This window comes from Penicillium diatomitis (genome assembly GCF_028827545.1).
Source record: "Penicillium diatomitis strain IBT 30728 chromosome Unknown utg000006l_segment0_segment0, whole genome shotgun sequence".
Lineage (NCBI taxonomy): Eukaryota > Fungi > Ascomycota > Eurotiomycetes > Eurotiales > Aspergillaceae > Penicillium > Penicillium diatomitis.
The window spans coordinates 568,091-582,348 of record NW_026623178.1 but is presented as its reverse complement, the minus strand read 5'-3'; the positions used below and the strand labels follow the sequence as shown (position 1 = coordinate 582,348).

The window sequence follows — 14,258 nt, the reverse complement described above, 5'->3', positions numbered from 1 at the left end:
TTGGTGCGGCAGAATAATGGCAGAAAATAGCGGTGAATAAGGACGGTGCCACTGTACGGCTTAGCTCACGTGTTGCAACAGGTGACACGCTAACCCCGACTAGGCTAAGCTAGACCCACCACTTTTCCTCGATCCCACATTTTTCACCTTCTTACACCAACCACTCCCTCCAAACGCTTTTCAATATGTCAGGTCCACATCCTCAGTTCAGTCCTGCGTGTCCGATACCCTACATCCTCCACCCCGCGGAGCGAGTAGAGCAACTCAAAGCTTTTCTGCAGACTGATTTTGGCAAAGCCCAGCGAGTGAATATTGAAGCTCTTATTCGCCTATATGAGAATAGCGAGCTTGGACCACGCCAACGAGGTGATCCCCCGGTCTACCTTGTTGAGGGACGACGAGTCGAGAGGAACCCATGGGAAGATGAGTCGGTACCTAATAACGCGATGAGATGGTGTGAGGTATATTTTAATATCCATCAACCCATTAGCTATCCATTTTACTGGTTCATATTAATCATATTTTTAGACGTTAGAATATCAGTAAATGATCCAGCAACATGAACTACAGGCAAATATCATGTAATCCTATATGGTATTATCAATAGTCTCAGGCTAATCATATGCCGTATTTTTTATGACTATGAGCCGCAGCAAATGGTCCAGTCGAGATCGGAAACTTTTCCTTATTCGAACACCTTCCATATGCACCAGGTATATCACAATCTAAGCTATATCAATGATGACTTGAAGTTATTCACTAACACAAACCAGCTACATGCCCAGATTAGGCTACCTCCCCAGTATGGCGGTAACGAACACTTGACGCGGCCTTTCTTAGTCTGCAATGATACTGGAAGCAACGTGCTTACTGTCTTCATGTCCGATCTCCTGGCGCTTCAGTTCGATATGGTACTCCACGGTCCAGCCATACAAGGCGCAACGCCAATAAATACCGCTAATGGCCAGGCCCTCCAGCCTCTGATATTTGTTGATATGCAAATTGTCACTTCTTCTTTTGTGGCACTTACCCCCTGGTTTCGAGAGACTGCTATTGTGAAGCCAGATAGCCCGGGAGATGCACGTCTCTCAGGGGCGGCCATGCGTAACCATTTATTCTTTGCCACAGCGCCCGGAAATGCCCATCTGTACGTCGCGCAGAAGAAAGCTGGAATTATTCGAGATCTCCCTGCTTGAGTTCTTCTATTTCCCCCCCCCCCCCCCCCCCCCCCCCCCTTGCCTAGCAGAATACCACCTCTTATCATGGTACTAAATTCAATTCAATCGATTGCAATAAGGCCATATTTACTCTGTATTTTGATGACCGCAGACGTAACCAATTCAAAGACCGAAGAATCTCCGAGTAATCAGTGAGCGCTCACTGAGTCTGAGCTTGGACTGGAGTTTACTCGGTGAGCCTCACTCTGAGCGACGTAGCGTCCTCATAAAAGCAGCGGTAGCTAGGATAGGAAAGCCCCGCCTGGCAGAGGAAATATGGTCTATAGCGACCTACTTATCGTTTCTTATGTGTGGTTGTAAATGAGGGGTATAGTCTATCAAATCTTCCAGCTAAGCGCCACATAAGCTACTCAGTACGAAATACTTGAACCTCAACTAACAGAGGCTTTTCTCAATAATAAAGAAGCTACGGGCTTTAGCTGGGCGAAAACGCTACTAGGTCATAGCTCTTGGATGTCTGCGCGGTCGCGGTGTGCTTCCGAATCCAGTTTCTCCTTATTAATACTGTAGTCTTGATAAAAATTCAGGCGATTTATGCCATGAGGACTGATCACATAAATAGCAGCCCCATCCGACTTTTCTATTTCTGCTGTCTTGAGAGAGACAAATTGACAAATGATGATATAGCTATATTCAAAATTACAATAAGCCTCTATTCGTATATACAAGAAACAGTCTTGTTGTCAATTGACACTGAAGTGTGCGCGTCGCTTTCTTACCCGACCAACAGGCCTTTCTACCCTGCAAAGTAGATTATCTCATAACATCTTTTGATATGCCAACTTCAAGGTTCAGCTTCTCGGAATCGGTTGGAAGCGGTTGTTTTCCGAAATACATAGTGTTCGAGTGGGCCTGCGTTAGCGGCGATGTGCTCTTCACCAGAGTAGTCTGTAACTCTGTATAGGACTGGCTGACAAGGTAATCTGCTCAGTCGCGTCGTTCAATATCAAACCTCTTGCATTATTGAGGGTACATTGGTCTATGGTGGATTAGGAGTCCCGAATCTCTACTGATCACCGCTAATAAGGCTGAGTGACGTTATTGCTCTGGCGCTTTCCCCAACATAAATTAATATTCCAACGTGTTTTAGAGATGGTTTAGGTAGGAAAGTGAAGCTCAAATTAGGATCGCTCTGAATAGGTATCATATCCCGACTGTTCTGTACCTCTTAGCAGTTCTTCGTGTTAAATTGGGGCTTAGGGGACCGCAAGAAAAGGAGACATGGAAACCTTGAACCTTTAAATGTTTATTGGGGACCGTTCATGAAGCAGCCCAAAAGTTTCTTCATCCATATCTTGAAGGAATCTTGTTCCTAGGATCGACGGAAGTGTTTCTGGGAACATGACCTAGTGTTCCAGGATTAATATACCTCCTAGGATGGGCGTTCATGTTCCCAGTGACAGATTTTACACTCCTAGGAAGCTGACCGCGATTCTGAGGGCTTCAAACCCCTTCCTAGGAGTAACCGTGCCCATACCGTGACCATAATTTTCGTATGAGTCTAATAATGCTTTAGTTCGGTGGCAAACCTAAGTCTGTCCGCATTAGAGCGGGCGTTCAAGCGGCGGCTCGCTGTCCAAAGTTACGAGTGGAAAGGAGGCCGTTTCTGGCGCCATATGCTGCCATTTTCGGCGTCGTTTTCACAGGTCCCCTATATTCTAGTTGTAATTTGACCGGGGGTACACTTCTCGATTCCCGCTATTCTGCCTCGGTGCAAGTCCATACGTCACACGAAAAGAGGAACGTCGTACTTACTTGTACTCCATCGAGATCTCCCGACGAACCCTGGGTCTGACGGGAATCTCCTCAGGGCGCACCCTCACATTGGTGCATGGTAGATGAGCATCTTCACAACCAGCGTCATAGACATTGGGAAAAAAGGGCCATGATCGGCCGAGTCCGAAAGCTCCAGAACAAGTCATCTCGAGGACGTACCCTATGATCAGGATGTTTTCGTCATGCTGATCATTAGATAGCGGTAGCAGATTGATAGATACTGTTCCAGAGCTCTACAAGTCAAAGTACCGATGAGGAGGAATGTTTTGGAAAATAAGAGAGTTCCAATTCTTATGTGATACGGTTCCATAGCCATATCTTGGGGGGAACATGAGCCCCAACCCAGAACTTCGTAGCACGAGGAGGTTTAAAAGGTAATATACATGCGGCAAGGGTAAGTCATGAGAGACGGAGAAAAGAAAAAAAAAACAGCAATCAGAAGATGCAGATGAAAGAAAAGACCATGAGCCAGTCGTTATCAATTTTTTCCCGCAGCAATACATAAAACACGGCTGATAATGCAATGCACAAAAAAGACTGCAACAAACATCACACGTAGCAAACAGATCCTTTTACTCGCGAATCTCAGTAGGCTCATCGTGGTGTTGATGCTCCTCGGCACCCTCCTTGGCCTGACGCTCAGATGGGGGGCGTGCATCTCGTTGACAAGACCATCAGGAGCCTCCCAGGTGGAAGACTTCCAGGGCTTGACGTGCAGAACGTACATGGAGTCGACCTCTTCGAGAGTGCGGCCCTTGGTCTCACAGACAAAGAAGAAGACAACCCAGATGGCGGCAAAACAGCAGGCGGCAAAGACGTAACCGTAACGGAAGTCAATGGCGCTGGAGATGAAGGGGGTGAAGAAGGAGATGAGGAAGTTCCAGGTCCAGTTGGCAGCAGTCGCAATACCCATGCAGGTAGCGCGGTACCGGAAGGGATACATTTCACCGCAGATAGCCCAGACAATGGGACCCCAGGTGGTGGCGAAGCCGACAATGAAGAAGCAGGTGAACACGATCATGGCCACACCGGCGGGGTGAGAAGAGGGATCGACGTGCAGGACAGAGTGGCCCACGGAAGCCCAGATCAGGAAGCAGATGAACATCCAAGCGGCGCCGGCCATCAGACACTTACGGCGGCCGTAGTGCTCGACAATGTACAGACCGGGCATGGTCATACCAAAGTTGACGGCACCAAGGATGATCTGAGTCACGTAGGAGTTGCTCAGGCCAACACCCTGGAAGATCGAGGTACCATAGTAGAAGATGAAGTTGGCACCGGTCAGCTGCTGCAGGGACTGAAGACCCACACCGAGAATGGTCCGGTACAGCATGCGAGGACCAGTGAAGACCTCGTGCCAAGCAGCCTTGCCGGCGTGGAGCTCCTCCTCAAGCTTGTTCTTCATATCAGTCATCTCCTGAGCGACAACGCGGTGGTTGGTGGGGACACCGTAGAGCTTAGCCATGACCTGGCGAGCTTCCTCGACACGACCGTGACGGTAGGCATAACGAGGTGACTCGGGAAGGAAAAGAGTCCCAATACCCAGGATCAGAGGCCAAGCAAAGCCAATACCCATGGTGATGCGCCATGAAGCAGTGGAATCGATGCGCTCAGTGCCGAAGTTGATGATGTAGGAGATGAAGATACCGAAGGCAACAAACAGCTGGAAGGCGCTGACCATGGCACCACGGACCTGGCGGGGAGCAGACTCGGACTGGTACATGGGGACAACGCTGGACAGAGCACCGACACCAAGACCCATGACCCAACGGCCCATGGCGATCTGGTACCACTTATCGGTGGTAGCGATCTGCACAATGATGCCGACCATGTTGATGAGGGCCCAGAAGGAGATGGAGAGTTTACGGCCGATACGGTCAGCGATGGGAGCGGCCACCAGGGCGCCAATCATGGTACCGATGGAGAGCTGTTGCGAAGATCTCTGGTCAACAAACTTGCCTCTCACGGGTTGATGGTTTTCCCAAGGAAATTGGGAGAATGATTACGTACCAGACCGACAATGAGACCGTTCCGGACGTTGCTGAAGGCATATTCACCGGTGGCAGCGTTGTACTCGGCAAAACGTCTCTTGAAGTCAACCATGGTGGTGAAACCCGAGATTTGACCTACGGCCGAGTCAGCATGCCATGTCACCAAAGTATCAACCGAGAGATTGTAGCACGAGAATGAGGCTTACCGGTAGAGTAACCGAAAATGAAACCACCCATGGAGACACACAGACCAAGGATGAAGGAGCGCCATGTCAGGTACTTGACAGGGCTGTCATCAATGAGGCCATCGTTCTTCTCCACGGTAGAATCTGCGCGAGCAGGAGTCGCAGCCTGGGAGGAATACTGAGATTCATCACCGGCCTTCTTCCGGCCCAATAGGTTTCCGAGACCCATGTTGAGAAGGTCTTATCCAGCGATGGATGAGGTTCTGAACCGACTCTTGGAGTTTATGGGGAAAAGCTTGAATGTGTATGATCGGGTTCTCTTGTGATGGAGGCAGTGGTTGCGATGGAAGGAAAGAAGAACGACAAAAACTGGAGGGCAGGGCAGGGTGATGTCAAATAAATAGGATGAGAGAGCATCACACGGAGAATCGGCTTTGAACCTGGCTCCCTACTTTGGGGTCCCATGGCAGACAACAACGGGGGCCCGGATCTCGAGGCCCACATTACGAGAAAGAATGGAGGGGCAGAAGGAAATTTCCCACTGCCCTCCACGGGCAAGCGCGTTATTCTCCATAGTCCAAGTCCACACGGTTTGGAGGGCATCCTGGAGTGGAGAAGAAAAAGGGTGGAGAAGACACACTTTGGGGATGTCTCGTTGCGGGTTCAAAATGAGCACGTCCACGTGAGGTTGAGATCAAAAAAACAAGGGTCACGGTGAATGGACTGTTGACAGGTAGAATAGGCGTATAATTACAGTGTAAACAGAACAGGTATACATAATACAACAAGAAACAACGCAGTAACAACCAGTGACACGGCACCGACAGCGGCGAACATAGTATAGGAGGGTCACATGGGCAAATCTGACTAGATCTTCACTCGATCCAGGTGGTCACGAAGCACAAAAACGGTATCATACAATTCAGTAACTCACAGCTTGAAGCCTTGGACTAAATATCTTCCTCCCCGGGTAGACACCTCGAAAGTAATGCCGAAACCCGCGTAGCGTCAAAGGGAGACACCATGGATCACACTTTCACACTCCATCACAAGAGACGCCATCCAATAAGTGCGCGTAAAGGACCCTGTCACATATCATTACATAGTCTTACACAATCGCAATCATGGTGACTGAAGTCGTCTCAACAGAAAATACAATAGTCAGTTGGCCCGGTTCCCGAGCTGTTCAGATTTCCACTGTATAATGGGGTAAATGGACCGATGACTATGAGCCGAGCTCCTTTGCCACCTTCTAGAAGACTACGCGATCCAGTCGGAAGTTGATGCCAAACAGGAATGTCGCTGTCTGGGCCGAAGGGCCATACAGTCATACACAGGTAGACACAGCCTCATCCGAGTCAATGACGAGGGATGTCCGTCGCTCATACCGATGACCCAAGCCTGGCATAGAACAGTACGATGGTCGGCCGAGACCCTTGGCAGCCTCGGTCTATCTACAGGTTTTTATGAATTACACGATATACTTACTGTAGTTGATGTGCTACCTGGAGCAGATGTGTGTAGGTTTTCGAGGTGCTTTGACTGCGTTTTTAGGGTGTACTACCAACGGCTGGACAAAGCGCCCTGTCACTGTCAGAGAGAGTCGGAATCGTCATTGGACATGAAAGTGTTAACTCAGACAGAATGCAAGGTGCCATTGTTTTAAGAGCAGCATTCTACTACCCATCACTCTGCTATCTCACAAGCTCGAGGAGATGACCTTCATTGTTTGTTCTGTAGATGGTCTACAGTCTACAGTGGGTACAGTCTAGTTCTACAGTACGACAAATGAAACCCAATTCCAGAAGGCCTTGAAATTACATGACTGGAGTTTCAAAAAGGGGAGAATCACTCCATCAGTCACACCACAGTGACCACACAACTGATCTGGAATTGTCACTTGATGCGAGGCGTAGAAAATTTTTCTTGTCTCCTGCCACGGACAATTGGCATGCAGGGTATGCTTTTTTTCTGCTCGACGCCCAGTGGGGCCGTGGGTTCCTCGCCGGAAAAAGGTTGGCGCCCGAGCCTAGCGTTGCGAATGATGACGATCGCCGTGCGAGGAACGGGATCCGCGTCATAGATATTTCTGTTTGAAGAAGAGCAGATGCATCGCCCTCAAGCAAGGCATGATTTTCTTGGGGATTAATCAACTTATATGTCTCTGTTGAAGAGGATGATCATGGCCTTAAGATATGCTGAAGAAATAGGTGAACTGAAGTCTGGTGTAACATGGCAGATAAGGGTGGACTTTGTTTTTTTTGCTTCTGCAGTAGCCGCAGCCTCTTGGATGATCCACCAGACCCACTTTCGGTGAAGCCACTGGCCTCATCTCGGGCGTCACCCGTGAATCCCGTCAGAGATTTGTGATCTGTTGAGACATTCCAGACTTGAATGAGATCCACTCGTGACCCTCTTCGGCACACCGAGTCGAGTGATGCTGAACTTTCGGCCACTGGCCATCCCGACTTTGCCGAGCCGACTCGGGACCTTGCATATGCACGAAGCCGATCGGACCCGATCAGAATCTGCTTATCTGTGGTGGTGTCCAGCATAGCACAATCATATTCGATTCAAATGCACCACATTTGCTTTGAGATCAGTCAGAAAAAAAGACATGTCTTTCCTTGAAGAAGAGTTACCTTGATTCTAGGCGAAGTGAACAGTCTGCGATTGTGGAAATCTACAAAGCTCAAGGTTCCTGGACTCAATCTCGGCATGCCGAGCACGGGATCACTCGGACTCGGCGGGCCCAGCAGCAAGAATCTTCGGCGAAACTACTACTGTTTTCCTCAAATTTTCATGGGACCCGCTGTGACCGAGCTCTTTCCGTGATCGACAGTGGGGCCACCAAGGAAAGTGAATTTTTCATTCCTATCGAACTTCCAATTCTGGGCCCGGCAAGCCGATCAGCCCACTCACCTGTAATCAATCAGGAGACAGCCAAGGAAAAGGGGCGCACACCAACAGCAGTGGAACCTCGGTCTCCAATTGCTGTAGCCTTGACCAGTGTCAAGGTAGCAGGACATTCTGGACATCTTGCTACCATCCAATGGTGGCCAAGAACCGCTTATCGTGCAAAGACAGCTGCCAGCCTCTTGATGAGCTGTTACTGTTGCAAGCGAGCCATTTGCGTTGGAGAACGAGGTTCCTGGCCTGACGAGACGGAAGTGTAGCCTCGCCCCGAGGCCTGGAGCGCAGATGAATCTCTTTCTTTTTTTTATCTCTCTCTTTTTGTTTCCCGGCCGTGTTCCAGGAAGGTGTGCCGGTGATGGCGCAACAGCCAGGAACGCAACAGTTTGTCTCAATGTTGATTCGGCTCGGCCGTAGATCAAGCTCCGATGCAACATATAGAGTCGGGCATATTGTGATACGTATGATTTGGACCTGATCACCTGAGCGCTATCCATATCTACCGTAGACACTACTAGACTGCAGGTGAGCAGACGAGGCGAAATGCCGGGAGGTGTCATGCCACCGCTCGGTAGGTTACTACAGTACGCTCTTTATCTTTTGTAACGCCGAAAGCAGGTCAAGCGGTTACCACAATGGGCGCTGACGTATTCTGATTTTAACAAGGATGGAACTGACACGGACTTGTCTCTCCCAAAATCCAGGTCTAGTCTGGAAAGTCTCGGATGGACACTGATACGACCGGGTGTCCTTGGAATCTTGTAATTGGAGTACTTTTCGAATGTATCCACTACGCGGTGGCCACGATCCACGGATCTAGTACGCGCCACCTTCCACAAGGACAAGCCCAGTAGTGTTCTTCATGTAGTCTTCTGTGCCTGGACCGACACGACACTGGCTCAAGAAGGTAGGTATCGAGTGGACACGTTATTGATAAAGGAATATGGTTGGCCCAATTTGTGGTTTCTGAATCTTGTGGGACGGTAACCTCGCGGCGAGTTCTGTGAAAGAGAGAAACTCACTCTGATCGTCAGACTCAGCCTGAGCACCAGGGCGCTGTAAAGTAGGTACCAGGCTGACCATGTATCTCGAGATCCCACCAATAGAGAACGATTCTCCCGAATGTCCTTCACGTAGACTTCATCTATAAGTTCCTGATGAGATACGGCTACGGTAGTGGCAGCAGTATCGATGTGTGAGAGGGATGAGGAGTGAGATTGCTGAGGGGGAGAGAATCTACCTAAGCTATGGACTGTGGTGAGTGGCAGAATCACATGCCATTCAAACAGTTCCATGAGGAATTGGGTACTCCATACTCATAGTCCACACTCTCCAGTGCACAGTCCATACAGTTCTGTGCTGGTCAAATCTCGGTTCGTCTACCATGCTATCTACACCACTGGATCTCATGTCTTGGATCCTGCTGGGTATTGAACTTGCAGACACTTCCTCCCGAGGTCTCACACCCAGTCCTGAGATCAGGATGACATTATTAGTGATCGGTAGACTAAATTGTAGCTCAACATTGTGAAATAACTCAACATAATCGTACCTCCAGCCAGTGATAATACAGGCAGGTGTCCGCTTTACCTAACCACAACCTTACGATCTAAATCCAGCCTGTATGAATCTGGTGCCTACCCATTTTTTCGAGATCTCACGTCGTAGGCGTGAGTCTTTCCGTCAAGAGTCTGGGCCCCGAATACAACAGCTGCGGAGCTGTAAACTGGGAGCGGCTTCTCAAGCTAGAAAGACCTGCGAGTTTAATCAAGTCGTCTTCGGCAGTTCGTCCTATAAGTAATATCCATGGCTTCTGGACCCATGTACATTCAATATCAAGGTCATAGACAGGGACGCTCTCGTTGAATAGGATGAAGACTGCGAGGCAACACCAGTCCTCACGTGATCAAGAGATGAACGTGATAGACAGCACAGTGCACAGCGTGAGGTGGTAGAGCGCCTACTATGTAAGCTAAGCCTGCTACCTTACCTGGCCTAACACGCCAAATGCTCACTCGCCGGAAAAGCCCGGAGTCACAAAGACCCCGTCCGAGCACCGGTAAAGGTCGGCACGAACAAGATGATCAGCAGGAACAGAAATGGAGACTCATGGATCTGGGGACTCCAGCATCGCCGTGACCGATCAAGATTGTCAGTGGGCCACAAACTGGCATGACACCATCCAGTGGGGCATATCGAAGCTTGGAGGGGATTTGTTTTTTCACATGTCATGAACTCGACGACACCAGCATGACTAAAGCAGTCAAAGTTGGGGCCTCGGACAACTTCAAGTGGTACAATAGGTATTATGGCCTGACACCTTGTGCATGATGATTTGGGCACGGGAAGTGTAATCGACACTTCCGGGGTTAAGACCGTGTCTCTGGGATGTTGACTTTGAGAGCTGTTTAGCTTTGATTCTGTGCGCGACCCACGTAGTACACCGGGTCAGGGTTGGTAATACCAGTGCAGTCAATACTCAACAGACGACGACTAGGTACAGCTGATCTATCTCTCAATATGTAAGTATTCCGCAGGATAATCAACTCTTGCATGGAACTGGTCTCTACTTCCTCGCTCCGACCCAACCTTCCAACTAGGATGTTCACCTGACGCAGGGGTCTATAAAGATTCCTCAATGTAGACCGAGATTATGTTCGACCAGAAAGACACAAGACACAAGAGATGCAGACCGTCTGTACACCTGTTTCAAGCTGTAGTCCAAATCAGACTACACGCCCGACAGGGGCCTGACTGGCTATCCTCCAGCCATTCAAAAGGCTTAGTAAACCAACGCAAGTCCAATTGTCGGTTGAAAGTGGAGTGAGTTCATGTCTTCATCCAATAAATTCGTTGATCATGAAGTCCATATCGTGACCCTCGAAGATATCCCACAGAATATCTACTTGAATGGCTTGCGATGGTCTCGCTCGACATGGACATGTTAGATGATTCTCTCGGAGCGTCAAGGATAAGGTAGGGTTAGTGCATAAAAGTGGTGGTGAAGGCGGCGTCGAAATCGAGGTTAGTGTTCTTAGTCTCCTCTGAGTGGTTCCAGGGGCTCATCGACACCGTCATTAGATCCATGATTCTATGGATGCCATGCATTCAATGCTGATTCTAACTCAGAACCGCCCATCAGCACAGGGATGTCGTTTCACCGAGACTGGCACGAGCCCTGATCACACTGAGGTAGCTCAGAGCCCCCCGTACTGTTTCATCTTGAATGATTCTTCCCCATAATGACTGCCCTCGGCAGACAATCCTTCCATCATTGGGGCAATTCTAAGCAGACTTGGGGCTCGAGCCCGTCCACCTCCCAACGTAGCTGCGGCTCACAAAGATTGGCGGCTTCGTGTCTTCCTCATAAGAGAATATGATCCGCCATTCGTCCCCCGCGGAATGTCCATACCTCGAGACATGTCCTCTATGCCCTGGCAATTAGTTATTGTACTGTCGTTGTGAGCACAACCATCGACACGGCCGTCTTCTCATCATCCCATACCTTGTGTTCATCCCCCCTGGAGCGGCAGTGCTTCAACAGTCCGAACTGCACTCAGCCATCGTTGATACCGCCCTGGGAAGAAGACAAGTCGGCATTACGTTTGGCCCCTTCCTCGTTCAGAGAGTACCACGTCCTGATCGAGTTGATCATCTCTGGAAACCCCGAGGAAGAGTATCGCTCGTTCGAGTGCATTACTCGAGACTTGCCTCCAGCCATGGCGGTGAATGTGTGGGGCGCCGGGAAGGATTGAGTAGAGATTCACGGTGATTATGGACGTATGCTGAACCTTGTGAGCAGACTGGTTATTGACGGTGGATCTGCGTATCATCCGAGGCTTGAGAGGCAAGTCTCTGGTGTCGAGAGGCTGAATGGGAGCGTCTTTTGTGGTTGCAGGCGAGGCAATGTGCGGTGGTATGGGCGTTGTTCTTTTTTTCTGGTGTGCCAATGCGATTTGACCCATGGTAAGGGGAAGAATCTGGTTAATTTGAGGTCAGCTCGCAAGAAAGCCAAGTAATATGGAGACGGACGTGTAATCGTGAGATGAGGCTCTTCGGTACTTGAGATCCGGAAAATGATGCTGTATGTGAATTTTCTTTTTTTTTTCCCGGGGAAATTGACAGGATATTTACTGGTATATGTACATGCCCCTACCATACAGATCGGGGTGACATTTCTGCCCGCGGTGCAGATCGCCCATCCCGATGACCGGCCCATTCTTGCTGCTCCTCGAGCGGATCACTGCAATGCAGTGTACTATGTCCATCCAATTGAAACCGCTTCGACGCGAGGATATCAATGATCATCACCGTGGGAAAGAGACACTCCAAAGTATACGCGAAACGATCAAATTCCCCCGCAACGGTCGTCGCACTTTGAGCGGTCGTCTGTAATGAGTACGTGACTGCGCGCAAAATACCGATGCAACTGAGACTCGCGAGCCGGATCTCGGTGGATTGAAGCAAATGTCGGAACACGCCGCGGGTAGGTGAGCTCCAGGGTGATGTGCCGTAAGCGTCGCGCAGGAGGCGAATCAGAAAAGTGGCGCTGCTGACTTCGACGAGGGCGATGGCAGTGAAGTAGCCGAGGTGGAGGTAGTCGACGCGGGTTTGAAAAGGTTGGTTGGTTGCGAGTTCGACGGCGCGAGTGGCGGCGATGGTGATGCGAAGCGCAATGATGCAGGTCATGAGCGACCAGAAGATGGCGCGAAAGATGAGAAATGCGCGGTCTTTGAGGGTATGGACGAGAATTTGGTAGCTATAAAAGGAGAGACCAGCCTCCTGGACCTATTGTATTTGGGGCGTGTGTCAGACTCATAGACCCTCGTTGAGGGGGAGAATGGAAATAGACGCCAGGGACGAGCGCATTTACGAACCAGCCAGAAGGTATCGGCAAAGACGCTGGCGGCCGCTCGCTGCCGAATAGGATTCTGCGTGTAAAACGCAAAATAGCAGAGACCGTTGGCGATGGAACAGGCGATGGAGACGATGATTGGCACCAGATGTAACCGTGATAAGCGGGTGATGGCCGTCGCCCATAAACCCGCGACAGTCAGAAACAAGCCGATGGTGCTGAGGATAGACCAGCTCAGTTCGAAATATGCGGGGACGCCCATCTTGGTCGCGCAAAGCGGCTCATCGTTATTGGGTGCACCCGACCCCTGGAGATGGACAGGGAGACCAAAGACGCGGGGAGGGCGTATGTCATGCCTTGCCCGCCAGATCTCATGCGTTCAAGACCTGTTCTCCACTGCAGGTCCAAAGCGCGGGCAGAGTCGTTCTGATTGTCCGTCGAAAGCTGTTGTGGAGTGCAAGGAGGAGAAAGTTGCCTTTCTTATGAGGACCGGGGGGGGGGGAGAGGGGGTCGAGAACAAATTGAAGTGAGCAAACTCGAACCATGAATCACGGGGCCTGGCCCGAGACTCCGATAGACTTTTCTGGGGTTCCCAGAGACTGCCGAACCTTTGGAAGACTTGGGTCGGGGCATACGCCGAACGCGGCCGTCACAACCTCACACCGGCCTGGGACTGAGAGGCATGGACATGAACCTTGGTTGGATTCACCCGGTCGGGGCCCTGTTTTAAGCGAATCTGGGGGAGAATCTCCACTGGTGTGCTAAGGGTGGGGAGAGGGCATCGTTGACTCCACGACTCAAATTCGAACACAGAGAGACGGCGGGAGACATCCTGGACGAACCACGCGGCATCTGGAGGTTGAATAGCAGCAGAAGTGGAGCTATCGCTGGCGGCTCATATGTTGGTAGACGGACGACAGTGGTAGTCTCTCCTCCAATTCGAATTCTTCCGTGTCTCCAGCACCTCTCCACCCTTCCACATTTCGACATCGGTTGTCTTGAATGGAGGTGGGGAACTTGTATGGACCATGGACCGTGCGGGTGTCTGTCCGCGTGTGCCCTCGTGGTCTCTCATTTGACTCCGACAGGCACGATTCAACAATCCTTGATCTCGAGTAGCAGTCGAGTAGTCGAGTAGTCGAGTATTAAATAATTTCATGACAACTGAAGAAGATGGAAAAGCATCAAAAAGGTGGATCCCCCCCCCAGAAAAGCCGTTCAAGTCAAAAGGCAGCCGGCCGCTTAAGGTTCCAGTGCCCGGCTAAATCCCGTGATCATCACAAACCAGGAGTACGTTCCT

General features: G+C 50.3%; 3 protein-coding genes across 3 annotated transcripts; 1 reads left to right on the top strand and 2 right to left on the bottom strand.

The window, feature by feature from the left end:
• Nucleotides 1-185: 185 nt before the first annotated feature.
• N7539_005856 (uncharacterized protein) lies at nucleotides 186-1,196 on the top strand (the record flags this gene model as incomplete). The annotated part of the gene is made up of 2 exons (XM_056935458.1): nucleotides 186-431; nucleotides 774-1,196. The coding sequence occupies 2 exons, from the start codon at nucleotides 186-188 to the stop codon at nucleotides 1,194-1,196; spliced, it is 669 nt and encodes a 222-aa protein (XP_056789330.1).
• Nucleotides 1,197-3,586: 2,390 nt separating this feature from the next.
• N7539_005855 (sugar porter family MFS transporter) lies at nucleotides 3,587-5,419 on the bottom strand (the record flags this gene model as incomplete). The annotated part of the gene is made up of 4 exons (XM_056935457.1): nucleotides 3,587-3,672; nucleotides 3,780-4,941; nucleotides 5,025-5,140; nucleotides 5,212-5,419. The coding sequence occupies 4 exons, from the start codon at nucleotides 5,417-5,419 to the stop codon at nucleotides 3,587-3,589; spliced, it is 1,572 nt and encodes a 523-aa protein (XP_056789329.1).
• A 6,836-nt stretch (nucleotides 5,420-12,255) lies between these two features.
• On the bottom strand, nucleotides 12,256-13,220 carry N7539_005854 (uncharacterized protein; the record flags this gene model as incomplete). The annotated part of the gene is made up of 2 exons (XM_056935456.1): nucleotides 12,256-12,891; nucleotides 12,981-13,220. The coding sequence occupies 2 exons, from the start codon at nucleotides 13,218-13,220 to the stop codon at nucleotides 12,256-12,258; spliced, it is 876 nt and encodes a 291-aa protein (XP_056789328.1).
• Between the last annotated feature and the right edge of the window lie 1,038 nt (nucleotides 13,221-14,258).